Here is an 18968-nt window from a genome sequence, read left to right as displayed (position 1 = left end):
GTCGAATCTGTGGGCGGTATTCATAGTCGCTACTTATTCTTAAGCAAATGCTTAAGCATTCGGCATCCTTTACTAGCTACTAGGTTAGTAGAGGATGCCGCGTGCTTAAGCATTTGCTTAAGAATAAGTAGCGCCTATGAATACCGCCCTCAGATTCGACCAGCTCGCGTGGGGGGGGGGGGGGTCTAGAAGATTAATTAACATATTAAAATTTATGGATGTTTTTCTATTTTTTTTAATAATCTCTTACGACAGCGTACTAAAGGCAGGTAACAAAAATTTTCTATGAAAATTGTAAATTATTCCTGAAAAAAATTCTTAAAAATAGAAAATGTGTAGTGCGTGCAGAGGCGCATAGGTACATACCTATATGCACGTGTGTGATTAAAAGTGTATTCGACTATGTAAGTACGCCACACTGATATCTTGGAAATAACTATTTTGGAATGTGTCGCACAAAGCTCGCCGAGAACCGCGAATTCGTGACGTAAATGAAAACGAGAGGACGTTTGCATTGAGAAGCCCGGGCATTTAGCATTATCCTTAATCGACCACGCTGCATACGCTCTGCTGATAGATTAACAACTTCCGTAGCTTCTTAAAACGAGAAGACGTAGGTAAAACGCGAGCATAAAACTTATACGCGCAATTACATACGCGGGGCACATCGGCAGCTTCGAGGCTACATATTATTATTTTATTTTATTTATTATTTTTTTTTCTGTGTTTTAAGCAGGATGGCGTTCAAAGCTTATTTTTGCTTATATTGCCCAACGAACTATAGTCCCATTTTTTTTTTTGTTCCCGCCTCCTTCGGGTCCCAGCAGCAGCAGCGCACCGGGAGAAAGGTGGTCACCCATCTTTCCCCAGTACACCGCCCCGTGATGCTTAACTTCGGTGATCTAACGAGAACCGGTGTTTTCCATCACGGCTACGGCCGCTGGTGGCTACGTATTATGAAATAAGTACTTGTGTAGTAGGCCGTAGGTTTCCGTGTAATAATCATGTACACAAGTGCCGCACGTGAAAGTAAACGGATAATTTATTAATGCGCCAAGTACATATATGTAAGTGCCTTAGGCATGCATGTACACAGGTGTTGTAGCGAGTGAATCGATTCGAACGGTATTCAGCATTCAAGGTTTCAATGATAACGGGGAAAGCATAGCATTCGAAGAGGGCACGACAGATATATAGGTACGTGCATCCATACGCGCATAGATATGTTGGTGGACGCGATACGAACTTGACGACGTTTAATCGATGCTCGCGTCTCTTCCGCTCGCGTATTTGAATTCAACGGAAAGACTGGTTGTAATAATCGTTCTCGCATTGCGTAACGAGACGTGCAAAACATCCAGTGTCATTTGTTGCGTAAGCAACGCGGACACATCCTGGTTAAACGATTTTGTGCCAATTTAGTAATGTTAACCAGCTTGGCTGGAATTAGAATTGATTCGTACATAGTACATACTAGGCATGTAGGTACACGCATATAGATATGCCGGCTGCACTGCTGCGCGGTAATCGAGCCCTTTGGCCATTCATTGGTCGCGCGGTGAAAGATTAGAAACCACTTTGGCGAACAGGTTTACTCGTTCGCATTGGACTGCGCAGCAGTAAGGGAATATCAGCCCGTCAGATGGCACGTAAGTACACAGGCAGCAGAGGAAGGGAGAGAAAGGATCACAGGAGACATTCCTCGTCCCAGTTATCGGGAAGCACGTCTTTCCATAGACTCGCCAAAGTTCCGAGTAGGCAAGGCGCGCTGCAGTTTGGTATGTTCATGGGATGCGGCGTAACTGTGTCTGTATCGTTCAGGTACATCAGCTGGAAAAAGCGAAACGTGAGCAGACGAAAGAGATGGGGATTCCTTTGACGGTGTCCGAGAGAATACCTTCACTTCGGCGTCGGAGGAGGAGAAGCTGGGTGTATCGTGCAACTGGAAGACGAGTGTCGCGCCGTACTCCGGTTTAAAGTATTCACTGGTGAAGCCCATGGTTCTCAGTAAATTGACCAGCGTTATGTCATGCGCGGAATATAGATAGGCTTGCCTCCCGCGTTTGTTACTTTTCAAAGCTTGCATGTGACTTAGAATTTCTTTCAGCAACGGCCCTGAAAGTCAAGCGCGCGTTTAGGTAGGTATAATCAGGGCCGGCGGAACCCATTATGCAAGTTATGCGCCGCATAAGGGCGCCAGCCGAAGGGGGCGCTAAAAACCTATATTATTAAGGCTTAATAATAAAGGAAACCAACTCCCTCATAAACAAAATGTAAAGGTAATTATTTCTTTTTCTACTCCGTAAAGGCGAAACATATTAAATAGGAAACAGATGGAAAAATTTGGGGCGCCAAAAATTTTCTTGCATAAGGGCGCCGACTATCCTCGCGCCGTCCCTGGGTATAATTAATCCGAGAATTTTTCGAGAAGGAATAGCTGAATTCCATTTAAGGCTGAACTCAGACGGGCCACTTTAGAAGCTCACTACCAGTGGCGGATTTAACAGGGCGGCCAATGAGCAGTTGCCACCTAGGTCCCTACCCAGAAGGCCCCTCCAGGGCCCCATCCTTAAAAAAATTATGATTTTATCCAAACTATATTTTTTTTTCTGTATTATTACACTGAGCCCGGTTTTAGTAAACTACCGCTTTATTTCCCCGAAAAATAGGCCCCGTGCTCAGAAGGCCCTGCTAGGGCCCTCTTTTCAAAAATACATTATGATTTTATCCAAGCACTATATTTTTTTCTATACTTTTCTGTGCACTTGCTCCCTTTTAGTGAAGTAGCTCTTCATTTTCCCGAAAAATGGGCCCCTCAGAATGTTTGCCAACTGGGCCTTTTTTCTTAAACCCGCCACTGCCCGCTACACCACAAAAACGGTTGTGCGTTGTGTCAACCACCGGCAGCGACAGCCTAATCACTGTTTTGTGGTTGTGGTGAGTTTCTAAAACAGGTCCGTCTGACAAGGGAAGATCCCGAACCCGGAAATTAAAAAAATTCTGAAACTTTATGAATATATGGAGAATTTCCTCCTGATTACAACACAATTTTTGTTTGCTGCCGAAATTCACTCTAAGGGGATGAAATTGACCCCTGAAAATCCGGTTATTCTCCGATTTTGTGTTATAGCTCGTGAAGCGTAAAATAATTTCTTTACCAAATCATAGATCTAATTAAAAGAAGTAACTTTTTTTCTATCTCTTACAGTTCGCGAGTTATAACACAAAATCGGAAAATAGCCGAATTATCAGGGATTAATTCCACCCCATTCGGGCGAATTTGGGCAGCAGACAAAAATCACGTTGTAATCAGTAGGAAAATTAGTTGAATTTTCGTGTCCGTGATCTTCCCTTGTGAGTTCAGCCCTTCCTACCTCCGCGGAGTCGTTGTTGCAACGTGTTACTGGTGAATATGCCCAAACTTCGAGCCGCGATTTCACGCATTTGCTGATTGTAGTATTTGCTTGTCCATTCCGGCAATGTCAAGCCGCTTCGTTCCTCTATTTCCAGAGTATTGTACAGAAACTCGATGTCGGTGATGGTAGCGATTTTTTGTCCCGTATGGGCGGAGAGTTGTTGATAGTATTCAGCTGATACGGACTCCAGTCGCGCAGATTCGTTTGCGTACGCTTCCTCCAAAGCCCGCTCCAATCGCGGGCAGGGCGCCTTCATCACGAGAATCTGCAACGATTAAAGGAATATCCAACTTTATCGAGACACTATCCGTCTACTATCTATCTACGCACCTTATCCAAATGTCTGGGGGTGGAATGGACAGGCACGGGTCTCCAGTTCAACTCTGGCACGAAGATTTCCTCCGGGGTTGGCGGATACAAACCAGCCAGCAATGATTGCGCGGACATTATGCATCGATCCGCGTAGCTGCTTTGTACCAACGACAGGCTGCTCTCGTACTTGGGGCCAATTATCGAGCCGTACTTGTCGCGGATCCACCGGCCAACGTTGTACATTTCAAGCATCCCTCTCTACGTAACGATTCGACGTTTACCCTTGCGAGACATTGCTAAAGCTTGGCGAGTTCGTTTTGATTTTATAATTAACAACCTTGGTCAGAGCTCCCCAGCCACCTTGCCATTGGTAGTTCCGGTGTGGATCATTCGGATAAGTTTCCGTGGGAGTCCGATCGCCGTGTCGAAAAACCTGTCGGGCAGCACGGGGCGCGGGCGTTTAAACATCTGCTATCTCTAGGCTTAATAGGTGCATAGATACTTACGAATATCGCTTGTCTAATGGGCATGGTCTGGTTGCGCGCGGCGCCGCTGTCTACGGAGGCAAACGCCGCGTACGCGAATAATACGGAACCGATGCCGATCCCGAGCATCGTCACCGTTAAACCAACGCCTAGTTTCCTTCTGATTAACCGACGACCGCGACTAGATCGCTCTTTCGTTTCTTCTTCCATTCAGAGGTCCATGCGTGTACATACCCAATACATACTTACATTTAGGGTATCTGTATCTCCTCTTATAACGAGATAAGAGCTTTCGTGGGACGATCGTCCAATCTTGCATTCAGATTTCGTTGCTCAATTGCGTAATTACACTCTGTGACCGTACTAAATAAATCCCGGCCTGTTCTACACAACTATTTACATAAATCCCGTTAATTACCAAAGTTCCTTTCGATTCCTTTGTTGCCTCGCCAACACTGTACTACTTAGCGATTGTACTTGTTGTTAGTCAAATGTATGTTTGCGCAGATGCGGGCAAAGAGGGAAAGAAGACTGCTGGGAAGGCAGCATAGCGATTCAGAGTGTATCTCTCCGCCTCCGCCTCCGACCGAAGACGCTCGCTCAGAGCACAGTGCCGCGGCCGCGTCATCGGAATCGGAGGAGAGAGGGATCGTAACGGCAATCGAGGTCGACATTCGACGAGCGCGAACAAGCAACAGGACGCAAAGAATAACAGGCAGGTAGAAAACAGAAACGGTCAGTTTTTTGTCGCAACTTGGGTAAATTGTTAGAGTGTCCTAAAAATGAGGCGTTTTTCAGCCTCTTTTGGGTCCCACGATTTTGGAACTGAATTTCATGCCAAACGATACCTTACGACGAGACATCGATCGCACGGAAATTTTCAAGTTGAGGTGACGATTACTTTCTAGGAGGTGAAAGAAAGTGAAAATTCGTTAACGCGTCAGCCTATACGCTTTTTTTTACGGGCTTTTATGCCAGCCAGATAATTTAAACAATTATTCCCAAGAGTTTTGCTGACTGCTAACAACGAATTTCAACTTAGATTCTCGAAACTCGTAATGACCCATTCAATATAGCGAATCGTATGTTGAAGAATGTTCTAATTTTTATAAAACTTTGGTCTAATATTCGTAGCATGAAAAATTGTGGAATGAATTTTCGAAACTAAAGTAATATTTATGGTTTTAATAATAATTAGCTTGAATTTTGTGGAAGCCAAATTTCTGATCGATCGAATGTTAATATACACGCTTACTTACCCTCGTGGCCGCTGACAAGGGAAGATCTCGTACCCGAAAATTCGAAAAATTCTGAAACTTTGTGAGCATGTGGGCGATTTCCTCCTGATCACAACGCAATTTTTGTTTGCTGCTCAAATTCACTCTAAGGTGGTGAAATTAACCCCTGAAAATTCGGCTATTTCCCGATTTTCTGTTATAACTCGCGAACTATAAGAGATAGAAAAAAAGTTTAAAGACAAAAGTTACTTCTTTTAATTAGATCTAGCATTTGGTAATAAAAAATATACAGTTCACGAGTTATAACAGAAAATCGGAAAATAACTGGATTTTCGGGGGTTAATTTCACCCCCTCAGATTGAATTTAAGCAGCAAACAAAAATTGCGTTGTAATCAGGAGGTAATTCCCTACATATTCACAAAGTTTCAGAATTTTTCAAATTTCGGTTTCGGGATATGTCTTAATTGACTCTGCATCAGCGAGATTCTCGCAATGGAAGTTATGAATTCTGAAAATCTAAGTTGAAATTCGTGGTTAGCAGTCAGCGAAATGCCTTGGGAAACAATTCTTTAATTATCGGACTGACATAAAAGTCCGTACGTCGAAGCGTATGGGCTGGTGCATTAATAAATTCTCACTTCTTTAACCTCCCATATCTCAGAAGCTAATTGTCACCTGAACTTGAAGATCTCGCGTGATTGATGTCTCGCCATAAAATTAATCGTTTAAGAGGGGCTATTTCTTGGGTCACTCTTTGTTCCTGCAAATTCTAGCGACGTTTAACCGAGAATTACTTATGCAGATGAATTTACTTCGCTGGCTCGGAATTGTACCATGCACGCGCGTCGCTCTGGCAATTGGCAGGCTTAATCAGTCTGTATTTGATTAGCCTTTAGACCTTATAATATTATCTACAATACAGTAGAGAGTAGATACCTAAAACACACGCACGAACCCGTAATCGCGCGTTACTCACTTCGCTCACTTTGCTCGTGCAATCTTGTACATATGTACCCTGGCCGCGTGACCGCGTGACTGACGCGACGATCCACTCTGGTTCGACTCCCAGTCGCGACTTTCCTTCGGCTACCGACTAAGACTTACCGGCTCCAACTCCGCTCGAGTGGCGCGGCGCGGCGCGATTTAAATTTCGCCACTCAACGCGCCAATGCTGCTTTCTACGTTATCGCCACTCCCAACTAGCCGGTCTCGAGTATTCGCTGGGGGAGGGAACGGATTCGCTGATCCTCGCATGGTTATAGTAACACACGGCATTAAGTGAAAGTAGGTTTAATTTATTCGCAGTAAATCGAAGGTAACGTAGACAGAGTTGCATGGCAAACACACAGACCACGTATTTAATGGGAAAGAAATGGACGTGTGTGCGTGCGGCTACGAGAACGACCCGAGAATATTAGAGAACGGACGATTAGTGTTTGCGCGAGAAGGATGTACGATACGATAACGACCTACGATACTTCAGTTTCACTACATTCGAATCGCCGGCTACGATCTGTCCGGGTTGAAGTATTTCTCACGCCGATGCCGATAGAGAAACATTTCTGCAGATAGTACATTGTATAGGCAGCGTAGAACGCGTGGGAAAGCAATGCGCACCATGGCGAATGAATATACCTAAGTACGTAGTATACAAATGCGTAGAAGTACCTATCTGAGCGCACAGGTGCACCGAGATTGCGGTTGAACGGACAATTATCATTGGTTGTCGTTAATGTCGGCTTTATATAAAAAACTACGGGTATGCGTCGCCACCTTCCCTCTCTATCCTCCCTGTTCGCACGCAAGCGAATATTCGCGCATACAAAATTATCTTATACAATAGTGACTAGATTTCACACGGAGTATGTATAACGCCGTCGCGTTTAAATGCAACAGTAGTACAGTAGCTAACCGTAATAAATAAATAAATAAATAAATAAGTAGCAGATAATAAGAAACGAGGTACGAATGTGTTTAAGGGTAGGAGGTTTCTGGCAAGCAGTCGCAAAAAGGAGCGAAGGGAAAGAATTCAGCATGCGCGAAGGAACGTAAGTGGACATTTACGAAGACCGAGCTCGAGGTCAAGATGTGGTCGGTCGGTTGGTCGAACAGAACGGAACGGAACGGAACGATGCCTTTTAATTTAGGGTTGCTCGGAACGACGTCGTCGACCAGGCCCTCCGGCGTAATTCGCTGCCGCCAGTCCCATCAAGTGTTTCGCCGCTTGCGAGCCGCTGAATCCACGGCTCAAGCCCAGATCCAAGCCCCGTTTGTTGCTGCAAGAGAAATCGGAGGAGTCGATGAAAGTGATAAACACTGCGGCTGCGATTCACCGGCGAGATACGCGAATTCCACCTACTTCTCCACTTCTGGGTTGCGCATGATAGTATGACCGAGCCGGGCGAGTATCTCCATCAGCGATTCCGGGTCTTCTTCGTCGAATTGGCTCCAGTAGCTCTGTTGCCTGTATCCCAATTTTTCATCCTTAGCATGCCATCGAAAGTTCCTTCCCTCTTTGTATTTTTTTGTCAGCCCGTTCGCGAAATTGCTCGCGATTTGAAGCAACGCTCTCTCGGTATTTACGACGCGCTCGCTCCGGCCTATAACTTCTCCATTCCTATGCGCAACTCTATTAACGACGAGTCGTAACAATGCCACTATTTACTTCCAGATACGAGGAACCATTCTCATTGAACGACGGCTCGTCAAATGGAACTGGGTTAAACTTTCTCACGCAGACAGATGCTTCTTCGCGCCTTCTCTCTGTATAATCTATACTGCAGGCATATCAGCGGCACTTCCCACCGATTCTTGGCAAATCGCGCGCGGTCGATTCCCGTATGTTTAATATTAATTCGTAAACGTCAGGATAGATCCGACTGCGTGGGAGAATTATAATAATAGATTAAAAGGAAATGGAAATGAAACTTGAGAATTTTGAAGTTGAGACCGGAAACGTCTTTACCCCTGCACTAATCCCTCGATTACCCGAACGTGGTGGAACGAACAAATAGTTTAATGGAAATTAGTACGCGAAGCCCGAGCTATGATTGAAATTGCGAGCAATGCTAACAAGGGGAGGACACCGTGTGATAGACATCGATATTGATGAGCCTTGGCACGATGGATTTATATCGAAAATAAGTAAATAGGTGTCCGAACATTTCAGCCAGTAGGCCTTAATAATAGAGACATTTACATATAAATTATTAAAAATTTCATAATGGCCGTTGGGTTCTAGTGGGTAAAAATCCCACACTACCCTGACGCCTCCGGGGATTCCCCTCTGGAGGAGTCGGGGCGCCTGGTGAAGATTTCCCCAAGTTAAAAAAGAAATTATAAAAAAAATAATTTATAAAAAATTTATTTTTTTTTTAATTTGGGGAAATCTTCAAAAGGGACCCCGATTTCTTCAGAGGGGAATCCCCGGGGGCACAAAGGTAGTTGTGGGATTTTTACCCACTAAAACCTTACGGCCACTATAAAATTTTTAATAATTTACTTATAAATATCTCTATTATTAAGATCCATTAGCAGAAACGCTCAGACACCTATTTACTTATTTTCGACATGGATCCATCGTGCCAAGGCTCATCAAAACCGATGTCTATCACGCGGTGTCCTCCCCTGTAAGTACTTCGTTGTGCGACAAATAAATGAATGAAACTTACGGTGCCGCATCCGCCGAAGGGGTCGAGGATACGAAAAGACCGAGGATCGCCAGAATAATGCATAACGATACAACTCCCTGCTGCATCTTCGAGACCTGGAAAACAGATGCAACGGCTGTGTTGTATGCAATTTGCACCGATATGTGTCCGTGGAATTAATTGCAGTTTCACCGTAAACTCTGCCCTCTCAACCAGGGCTATTTCAAAGGACCAACTGTACGTAGATTCAAATTCGCGTGTTCACGTGCGCATTTCGAAGGAAACTAGGAGAAGCTAGGTGAAGCAGGTGGAGAGAGAAAAGAAAGGAAATAGAGGGCACGGCTTCCTGTTTCAGAGGACCGAGGTGGTCACTGGTTGGCGCATTCGAGAAAAGCGACTAACAAACTATTCAGGCGACGATCTAGAAAAGAAAGGTCGCGACGGTGAGCAAGCGACTTTTCTGCGCGTTCTCTGACACGCGTGATTGTGATTGAAAACCCGTCGAATCGCAGTTCGCTATATTGTTCCATGCAGCCTTTCACTTCGCTCTTTCTTCGAGCCTTTAAATACCCAGCTACCTGCAGTTTGCAATCGTTGTCGACAGCGGGAATCGTTGCGGAGGAATTTCAATTTTCCCCGGAACAAACCGATGCAACTTTTCCACGCACCTCGAATTATATATAGGGGTAGTTTTTAATTGCTCGCCGTATCGATGTTCGTTCAATTAGTATTTTATTGGAAGGCAATCACGAGTCGCTTTCAGCATACCGATTTGCCGCAAGTGCCGTAACACGGAATAATTGGATTTGTCCCTTTCGATAATTATCGATGGCGACGGCGACGGTGCTTTGGCACACGCGCGTACGTTTGTATTTAGTTATTTACATATGTCGAGAACAATGCACTACCGATGCTCATTCAGCTGCGAGCCAGCTGAAATCGTCGAAACCTTTTCCTCGCCCGTTTCCAAAAGTTTGCCTAAAAGTTGTTTCTCCACACGTTTGTCAATATTCGTTCACCGTATTCCTCGATACCATTTACTGCGATCGTATGCACGCGCACGTGTGCGAGACTTGCCTGCTATTCTGAGTGCTAATGGATTACGCGTTTAAGGGGAGAAGCTCGTATAAACGGCTTATTTTTGCATCAATTTTCAGGAATTCTTTGCGAAGATTCCAATGCGCTAATCCTTTCGGAACATTAAGGGTACTTTATTTAACATTATAACGAGCAACAAAAATTTCTATAGCAGCAAAATTATAACAAATACAAAAGAAATAGGGCAGTATCTGAAATATGTTTTTTTCCCCGAGCTGCAAAACGGCGCCGGTTGTAGCGTCTCTGGTAGTTATGTGAAACAGACCAACAATTTTTTTTTCAATTTAAGTGTCAATTGTAAGAATATGAATCGCAAATGGTGTAAACAAATTGCATATTTTAAAAATGGCGGAACTTCAAACAATTAGGTGTGATTTTCCCACAAAAATCGCGTTTTATTTGTTTAAAAACGGTAGTTAAAATTAACAATTTGGTTAAACATTGTGGTTCATATTCTGAGGAATATTATAAAATAAAATTGTGCAAAATTTGAAGTTGATTGGTCAAATAGTTTTTGAGTTATCCCCGGCGTCGATTTTGAAAACGTGGTTTCGGGAAAGACGCGTTTAAATTGCGTGTTAGGTATGCTCGGTGGTCGGAGGCGCGCTGACTCAGCAGGCTATAGTATCGATACGGAGTTGAATTTCAGCCTATAACATTGAGAATATATTTTTGAAAAGTTTTAGAAGCGATTTGTGAAAAAAAAATTGTTTCTACTTTCGTTCAATTCATACGGTCTTCTCCCCCTAACGAGGGAGCAGGGTTCAGTAGGGACACGCTGTGCGCGCTCTGTGCTCTATCGTCTACCGACCTTGCACCTTTTTCCCCTGCGAACGCACACGCGCGCGCAGACAACTAACAAGGGAAGATCCCGAACCCGAAAATTCAAAAAAATTCTGAAACTTTGTAAATACGTAGAGGATTTCCTCCTGATTACAACGCAATTTTTGTTCGCTGCCCAAATTCACTCAGAGAGGGCGAAATTAACCCCTGAAAATTCGGCTATTTTCCGATTTTATGTTATAACTCGCGAACTGTAAGAGATAGAAAAAAAGTTTCCAGACAAAAGTTACTTCTTTTAATTAGATCTATCATTTGGTAAAAAAATATTTTACAATTCACAAGTTCTAACAGAAAATCGGAAAATTACCGGATTTTCAGGGGTCAATTACACCCCCTCAGAGTGAATTTGGGCAGCAAACAAAAATTCCGTTGCAATCAGGAGGAATTCCCCTATATATTCACAAAGTTTCAGAATTTTTTTGAATTTCCGGGTTCGGGATGTTCCCTTGTAAGTTATTCCCGCTATCTTGAAAGAAGCGTTTGGTATCAGTCCGCACTTACCACAGCTCCGAATATGCAAGTGCCTATGCACAATAGGTATTCACTTGGAAGGCGACAGCGTCGACAAAAACGATACTCCGAGGATGATTGTTACAGTTCGCAGTACACTAACTGTACGAAACGATAAGTAGATATGTACGTACATATGTACGTAGGTGGAATAGCAGGGCGGCGGCCGACCCGAGTCGAATTCGAATTTACATTGAAATTGGCGCGGCGTGGCGTGGCGGTATCGTGGTGGTTAAACGCGTCCCTCAGGCGGGAGTAAAATCGTCGGAACGGTGTTATCGGGAAGACGAGGAAGACGAAGCACGCCCGACCGGGCAGAAACCTCATCTTGAGAGTTAGCATTTCCAGCACCGTCACTTCCTTTTCTTCCGTTCGCCATTTCCTATCGCTTTCCGTGTTTGGTATTCTCTATAGTCTATTCCGTGCCCCATATTGCGTATCCTGTTTTCCGCATTCGCGTTCTCCGTTCCCCGTTTTTCATTTCCGCTCCCCGCTTCCCGAGTTGGAAGCATCGCGGCTGATGCGAACAGAACGCGCGCAAACAGATGACTTTGTTAAATCGGGCTCGAACTTGCATTAATAGCTTTCGTCCTTTGCCCTTGGTCCCTACCTACTGTACACAGTGGCATTTTATTATTATTATTATTGTTATTATTATAAATTTTGGTTGCAAGCGAATCTAGCTAACTAACGTGGCACGAATAGACTTAATAATTCAGACCTGGTCTGCATACATACTTATACAAGCACATTCGCGGGCAAGTTTGAAGGAAAGCCTTTCGACGACCACGTTCATCCGTTTCCCCAAGTAGGTAGGTAACATCGTCTTCGCGTCTCGAACGGAATCTTATCGAGCGTTTGAAACTCGAGTTTGTCAAGTACTCGTGGTTTTCGATTCGGGGGATGCATTTGAACGAGCGTCCAGTTTTGATCGCTCATCGGAGCGCAATGCTGCCTATCGAGCGAAACCGTGTCTCGGTACAGCGTTTAATCGTTCTGTGGCGAAACAGATGGAACGTACGTGGACGCGGACGTGTCGGAAATTCTCGTGCTCAGAATTCGGCAGGGTTCAGTTTTGCGTTTAATTCAATCTAACGTCTAATACATGTCTGGAAAATCGAAACCGCAGCGGATAACCGACAGGCGTGGGTACGTATTTATGCCGATTTCTTTCACCCCGGAACTCGTCTCTACAGGGTGGTGGCACGTGGAGAAATACTGGACATCCGTTAAACACAAAATCGGTTTACCATTTAATAGGCGATCTGACGGAGGTTTACAAGTAGGGTTTATACAAAAACCGACTTTTGGAAACACCGGTTTGGGGTTACAGAAATATAAGGAAATAAAATATACTCCATCTGTACAAAACCAAATAAATAAAAAAATTAGGATAACTTAAATCCGTAGAAGTCCCTACAATTTTTTAGTTCATTTAATATTTATGGATCTACAAGAATATAACGCAATAAAATACATCGCATACAAAACTAAATGAAAAAAGAACTAAAATAACTAAAATCCGTACAAAATGTAAATTATAAATCTTTGTTTCACTTAGTATTTTTCTTCCGAAAATATGAACTCGTGAAGATTAGTTTTACAGTGGACTGTTATCTACCACAATATGCTTGAGTCCGAAGCGATTTTAAGCTCAAATATTAACGTTTTTAATTAAATAATTAATTCATTTTCACATATTAATTCTACTACATAAACCCTGATTTTTTAAATTTAAAACCCGGTTTACGAATCTAACAAATTTATAAAAAAAAAACAAAACGGTTTTTAAAACTCGACAAACCCTATTTACAAGTCATCCTCGAAATTTACAGATACAGCGCGCCCCTAACACAAGCATCGGTATCTCTTGGCGTGAAGTTACCCTGAGCGGTTAATTAAAACTCGAATGCCGGCGATCGGATATCGGCATACTGCCTCCCAGCTGACGTCGAATAGTAAAGTAGCGTAATGGAACGCGGCCGACGAGTTTCATCGGACACTGCGAAACTGCGCGAGGACATTTGAAAAAGCTGCGACTCACCTCGACTCGCGAATCGGCTGTGGTAGTAAGTATTGATATCGGCAACCGGTGAGGTGATTCTGCGACGGGCTTGTTCCTTCGGCAACGGAGTGTACAGCTCTGCGAATCGGAATCCTTCGCCGCCGGTTTATATAAGCCCGCGAGTTTGCGGCATTCGCTTCATGCCTATCCCCACCCCTGTATAACTAAACATTCTCGTCCAATCAAACGGACCTGTGTTCTACCCCATCCGAGCTTCCTACCACCATCCCCCTGTATCGTCCTGGTAACCACCCCAACGGGCACGGGCGCGCCCGCGACCGCGCGCCCGCGGTCGCGGGACGTGAACGCCACCTCCGCCGTCGCCGAATCGCAACGGTCAATCTAACCATCTTTCCCTCCTTTTCGGCTTTATTTCTCTCCAACCCTCCCGGGGGATTTTCTCGAGTACCCACCTACGCTGGTGATCTTACGGTCCAGGCATGTCTGTTTGTCGAGTACGCTAACGTCCGCCGTTCCAGAAGCGTTCCCCGAGAGCAAGACTCTGTGAAATGGAGCAAAACCTGCACACGCATCAGCTAGCCCGGTTAACGAATAAGATTTTTAGAGATGCAAGGGACGAAGGAAGATGATTACCGAACTTCCGATCGTGCGGGGGTGGCTTTGTAGATTGGTCTCTGTGGTGGTTGGAGGACAGCGTGATTAAATGATTTTATGGGAAATTTCTGCGTAAATCGTGGGTATCGCTTATCGGTACGAAGCGACGCGACGAAAGCCATGCCCAGTAATAATATCGACGTGTCCCGCACACAATACACATCCGGGGACGAGACGGGCTAATAAAATTAACCGTACCGCTGGACAAACGTTTTCCCGCGTCTAAACGGGGGTCGGGTGGAGAAACGAAGGAGCAAGCTCGAGAGAAAATACAAACTCGTGGGTCGTTAGTCACGTTTGATTCGTCGATAATTTCTTGGACGTGTACAGATACGATTGAACGACACTGCGGGTCCATTAAGCTTACAAGCGTTGCTCGTGTTTGCCTTCTCACGGCAACGACCGATTTTCCTTTTTCCAAGTCACTCGCGAGCACCTCCTCGCTTGCTCGCCGCGACACGTGCACTTGCGCTTATTTGTCGCGATAGGAATTTTTGCAGGCGCTGGAAACTTCGATGGAAAATGAAACAAACAGTCGCGCGATTCTTATTTCTTACAAGTACCTACCCCCTGCTTTATTATTATTATTATTTATCCACGGGTAAAGAGCCTTTAGTTTACAGTGAACAAATCATAGTTAACAAACAGACAATGCGAAAGAAAAGAAAAGAGAAGAATAGTCAGTGCATAAATAAACAAACGATAATACAAGAAGATAGTAGAACTGACGAACTAATAAAATTAAAATTAGAATTCAAATTAACGGTTGAAGCATATGAGTGGCCAGCTTGGCGTTTAATGTGTCGCCGTGACAAAAACTTGCGGGTTCTATCAGTGAGAATGAAACATCTAAAAAGGTCGGCGGGTAGTAAATATTTTTGTTTCGAATATTTATGAATTTTTGTCCACTAAGTACTGCTTGATGTTTTTTCATGAATATTTTGTGGAAACGTGATACATTGACTATAATTTACGGTATTTTATTTTACCCGGTGCGTGGAGGTTTTGTATGTACGGGTCTTAACATATTAACAATGTCGGACGGGGTTACTTGACTAAGCATAGGAGCACCATTAAAAATTGCACTTTTTACCCTCAAGCTGCAGTCGAGGCAAAGAGTTTAGCTGCTCAAGTCCACTTCCTCCACCATAATTCCCTCCAAACTCACCCCTACCAGTTTTACACCCTATCCTCCCTTCGAACTCTCAAGCCATCCAAATAGACCATAACAAACAAGTAGAAAATAATTTCAGTATCTAGCACCATGATAATTAATAAAAAAAAAATAACAGTGTGAAGGGGTGAAAAGAAAAAATGTACGCCTTTCGTATATATTGATAAAACTGAAAAGTAAATGCCAAGTCAACCAACCCCATCATATTTGCCAACTAACCCCACAGCAGGGGTTTGTTGAATTATTCGTCTCACTACTCTAAATATATAATAAAAACTACGACCTAGCCTCAATTAAAACAATTTAAAAAATTAAGCCTGCATTCCTAACGAAATTTCTAAACTTTTGGTATGCAACAAGTCAACGAAATACCAACGGTCCATTTACAAAAATTAGAGATGTTAAGAGCTAGTCAACTAGCCCCGGTCTCCCCTACCTACAAGTGGTGAATTCGACGTCACGTTGGCTAGGTACAGATGGATTAACTTGTGCCGCCACGGCCAGTTTGAAAAACATTCACAAGAGGAGAAAGGTGTTAACCTAGTTATTATTTTTCGATCATCCTTGGCTCGGCTGGGGTACGAACCCTTCTTCTTCGTCGCAATATAAATACAAATATATTGTTACGGCAAATGCTGTTAACCCTCGAGCTTGTCTCGGTCGAAAAGGAGCTTGATGCTTTGACGAAATCGACGAAATCGACGAAGTCGACTGCTAAGGAGAAGTGTTATAGATATACATGTACCAACCTAGAGTAAAGGACCCAATTACTGTCACCATAAGCTATTTTACTTAAAATAACGAATAAATAAACTTTGTAAAGTCGTACACAAAAATAATTATGCAAATCAACCTGTAATCTATACTACAGTTTATTTATTCGTTATTTCAAGTAAAATAGCTTAAGGTGACAGTAATTGGGTCCTTTACCCCACTGTTGCGTTTTTGGTGCTTAAATAGGACGACGCAGAAAGCGAATTATGCGAGGGGATGATACGCAGCAAAGCCCCGGTTTAGTTGATTCTTTCGCGTCCCTCCCTTCCCCATCTTTCACCCATATCGTCAGCAGGAACTCAAGAATCGCCTTATTGCCGTTTATCGTGGCGCCCATGCCGTCCCTTTTTCCGGGCGCCACGCCGGTAACGTCTACCATTGTCGGCATGCAAATCACCTAATAGTTCATTTTAATAATGCCCCTGAAACGGTGGTGGTCGCAGGAAACAAATAGCCCCGTCTCAAGCATAATGCGTTATAAACGGCCGAGTAAAGTAGCGGTCCAAGTGGTTGGAATACGAGATGGACGTGTGCGCGTTCGACGGGCAAGCACGAGGCAAGTACCTACGCCGTAGGCGTGTGCATGTGCCGCGTGTCGCGTTCCGCGTACCTAGCTACTTACCCACTGTTTCGTTACGTCCACTTGGCCATTAGTCGGGAAGATCAAAGTCTGGAAATGCTTCGATATATAGAAATTAAGATCCCTCTCCGGAATAAATCCCAGCGAGCTAAATTTTGGTATGGGAAAAATTTTCAGGGGTCAATCGCACCCCCTTGGAGTGAATTTGGGCGGCAAAGAAAATTTGCGTTGTACTCAGGAGGACACCCCCTACATATTTACAAAGTCTCATAATTTTTTGAATTTCCGGGCTCAAGATATTCCCTTGTTAAAAGTGTGGGGGTTGAAACTTGGTAACCCGACGTACATGAAAATGGTGGTTCCTACGAAAAAAACTCATAACACCTTTTTTGCAGAGAATTTCCTAAGGTATAAATTTCATAATAACTATTTCCGTCGTAAAACTGCTAGATAACGAGATATTCGCGAAAAACTGTTTTTTCAACCCTCTGTAAAGTTTTCAGCGGCGGTCAGATCGATGGGGACTTTTGACATATTGTTTACGACGACCAAATAAAGGCGCATAGCGAAATTTAACTTGTCGGGATTTATTCCGTAGATTGGGCATACTTCCGTCTAATTTCACTGGACTAGAGCTTGAGGTGGCTGCAGATGGATCGGAGGTAGAGGCGAAGAAGCGAGGAAAGAATCTTGTTCGCAGGCGCAACGAAACTTTAATCAGTTCAATCGCTTCCGATTCCGTAAATAGGTTTAAATGCTGGTGCTGCACGCGTTGGTGTCGCCTTTAACTTGGAGAAATCGGCCGATTTATCGGTTATCAATTTGCTGGCTAGCAACGGGGCGGAAAGGGGCGAGGAAATAGGATAGACGAGGTACGCGCGAGTCAGAGTTGGCGTCCGTCATTTCTCCTTTCTTTCCATTTTAATTTCTCCTCGGTTGTTATCTCTCTGCGCACGTTTTCGCCAAGCAGAGCCTGTCGATCGGCTCGCAATGCCGAGGGAAGCGTGTATCGTTAGGCGCTAAAACGAAATATACCGCCCTCGGTTTTATGGGTTATTTGTCGAGTCATAAACTAAGAAATCAATCTAGTACGGACGGTGCAAACGTTCATTTATTTAGACTATCGAAATGGTGCTTTCGCGAGCCTGGAACTCGAACGGACGAGGGAGAGGGAGGGTGTAAGCTATATTATATCGGCCAAAGATTTTTCGACCAACACGCGATCGGATGAAAGAGAAAGAGAGAGAGGGGGAGTTGTTTAGGGGTAGCTACCGATTGCGGAATACGTTACTCCGCACACTACTACCTAAATAGGTAGGTACCGGAACGTATCGTAGATTAGGCAAAGTTTTGCGTTCCCATGCGAGAACAGTTGGAGGAGAGGAGACGAGATCCATCGAAATCGATTCCTTGCGAAATCGATTAACTCGTGCACCACCGACAAAGTAGCTTTCCCCTTTAGTTACATTCCCGAGAAGGTGGCCCTCCCTCGAGATACCAGAGTCGAGTACCGTAAACGCTTCTCGACCAGTTGGAACTTTGGTAAACTGCAGCTTCGATTCCCGCTCGGCTATACCCACCTATCCCACCGCCCCTGGACAACAACGCCCCAGACGTTGCGTTCAACTTTCAAGGAACGCGCAGGGTGCATCCGCGTCGCGTTCTCCTCTTGTAATTAGAATTTATCGTTTTTGTGGCCGATCGAGCGTGGAAGATCGTGCGCGGTCGAAGGGAAGGGAAATCGAGTAGGTGCGCGTACCTATCTCGTAACTAATGTAAAACCTACCGATCGACACCGACCTGCAACCAGTTCAGTCAGCTGAATCCTGATTACCCGACTCGCGTCGCATCCCCCGAGCCCCCGCCAACTCGTCGCGGTCCCAACAAGTCGACGATAAACCGTCGCCATTCGGACCCACGGAATAATATGCGTTCACCTAAATAGTACGTAATATCGTCTTATCTACGTGTACATGCATACCTCCTGTTCGCTGTTTCGTATACGTTCATCTACTTACGTACTTCGGTACATATATGCGAGCGCGACGGTCCGTACGCTTTTTAAAAATTACGACCCTTCCGCCTCGAAGAGCGTTAACGTTTTAACAAAATTCCAACTCGATCTATTCCGCACCAAGGAAAATCGATTATCTGTTATACGGTGTACGTTATGTATTATAGAGTACACGTTGCCGGCGAGGCGACGT

The 18968-nt window shown here is 44.3% G+C and overlaps 2 protein-coding genes across 3 annotated transcripts; both read right to left on the bottom strand.

Annotated features, from left to right (window-relative positions):
* Nucleotides 1-1024: 1024 nt before the first annotated feature.
* On the bottom strand, nucleotides 1025-4574 carry LOC143368267 (lysosomal acid phosphatase-like). Of its 2 annotated transcripts, none has more exons than XM_076810810.1 (6): nucleotides 4235-4574; nucleotides 4066-4161; nucleotides 3747-3986; nucleotides 3375-3681; nucleotides 1917-2115; nucleotides 1025-1846 (listed from the first exon to the last, which is right to left on the bottom strand). In XM_076810810.1, exons 1-6 carry the CDS (start codon nucleotides 4421-4423, stop codon nucleotides 1687-1689), a joined length of 1191 nt encoding a protein of 396 aa, XP_076666925.1. In that variant the 5' UTR covers nucleotides 4424-4574; the 3' UTR covers nucleotides 1025-1686. The 2 variants fall into 2 exon arrangements, with proteins under 2 accessions (XP_076666925.1, XP_076666924.1); XM_076810809.1 differs by having other exon boundaries at nucleotides 1025-1830; nucleotides 1898-2115; nucleotides 4235-4568.
* Nucleotides 4575-6726: 2152 nt separating this feature from the next.
* Dh31 (diuretic hormone class 2) lies at nucleotides 6727-13712 on the bottom strand. Its single transcript, XM_076810840.1, has 4 exons — nucleotides 13598-13712; nucleotides 9124-9218; nucleotides 7812-7916; nucleotides 6727-7728 (listed from the first exon to the last, which is right to left on the bottom strand). The coding sequence occupies exons 2-4, from the start codon at nucleotides 9207-9209 to the stop codon at nucleotides 7596-7598; spliced, it is 324 nt and encodes a 107-aa protein (XP_076666955.1). The 5' UTR covers nucleotides 9210-9218; nucleotides 13598-13712; the 3' UTR covers nucleotides 6727-7595.
* Between the last annotated feature and the right edge of the window lie 5256 nt (nucleotides 13713-18968).

Source organism: Andrena cerasifolii, chromosome 4 (genome assembly GCF_050908995.1).
Source record: "Andrena cerasifolii isolate SP2316 chromosome 4, iyAndCera1_principal, whole genome shotgun sequence".
NCBI classification, from domain to species: domain Eukaryota; kingdom Metazoa; phylum Arthropoda; class Insecta; order Hymenoptera; family Andrenidae; genus Andrena; species Andrena cerasifolii.
The sequence above is the reverse complement of the archived record's forward strand: the minus strand, read 5'-3'. Positions and strand labels throughout refer to the sequence as shown.

Excerpts from the sequence above, each read along its gene's own strand:
- Dh31 (XM_076810840.1), bottom strand. The coding sequence starts at position 9,209 with ATGCAGCAGGGAGTTGTATCGTTATGCATTATTCTGGCGATCCTCGGT. Across the intron at positions 7,917-9,123 it reads CCTTCGGCGGATGCGGCACC|GCAACAGAGCTACTGGAGCC; the intron begins GTAAGTTTCATT and ends ATTGGGATACAG. Across the intron at positions 7,729-7,811 it reads CGCAACCCAGAAGTGGAGAA|CAACAAACGGGGCTTGGATC; the intron begins GTAGGTGGAATT and ends TTTCTCTTGCAG.
- LOC143368267 (XM_076810809.1), bottom strand. The coding sequence starts at position 4,423 with ATGGAAGAAGAAACGAAAGAGCGATCTAGTCGCGGTCGTCGGTTAATC. Across the intron at positions 3,682-3,746 it reads CCCCCAGACATTTGGATAAG|ATTCTCGTGATGAAGGCGCC; the intron begins GTGCGTAGATAG and ends TAATCGTTGCAG. Across the intron at positions 1,831-1,897 it reads CCTCCGACGCCGAAGTGAAG|CTGATGTACCTGAACGATAC; the intron begins GTATTCTCTCGG and ends CGCTTTTTCCAG.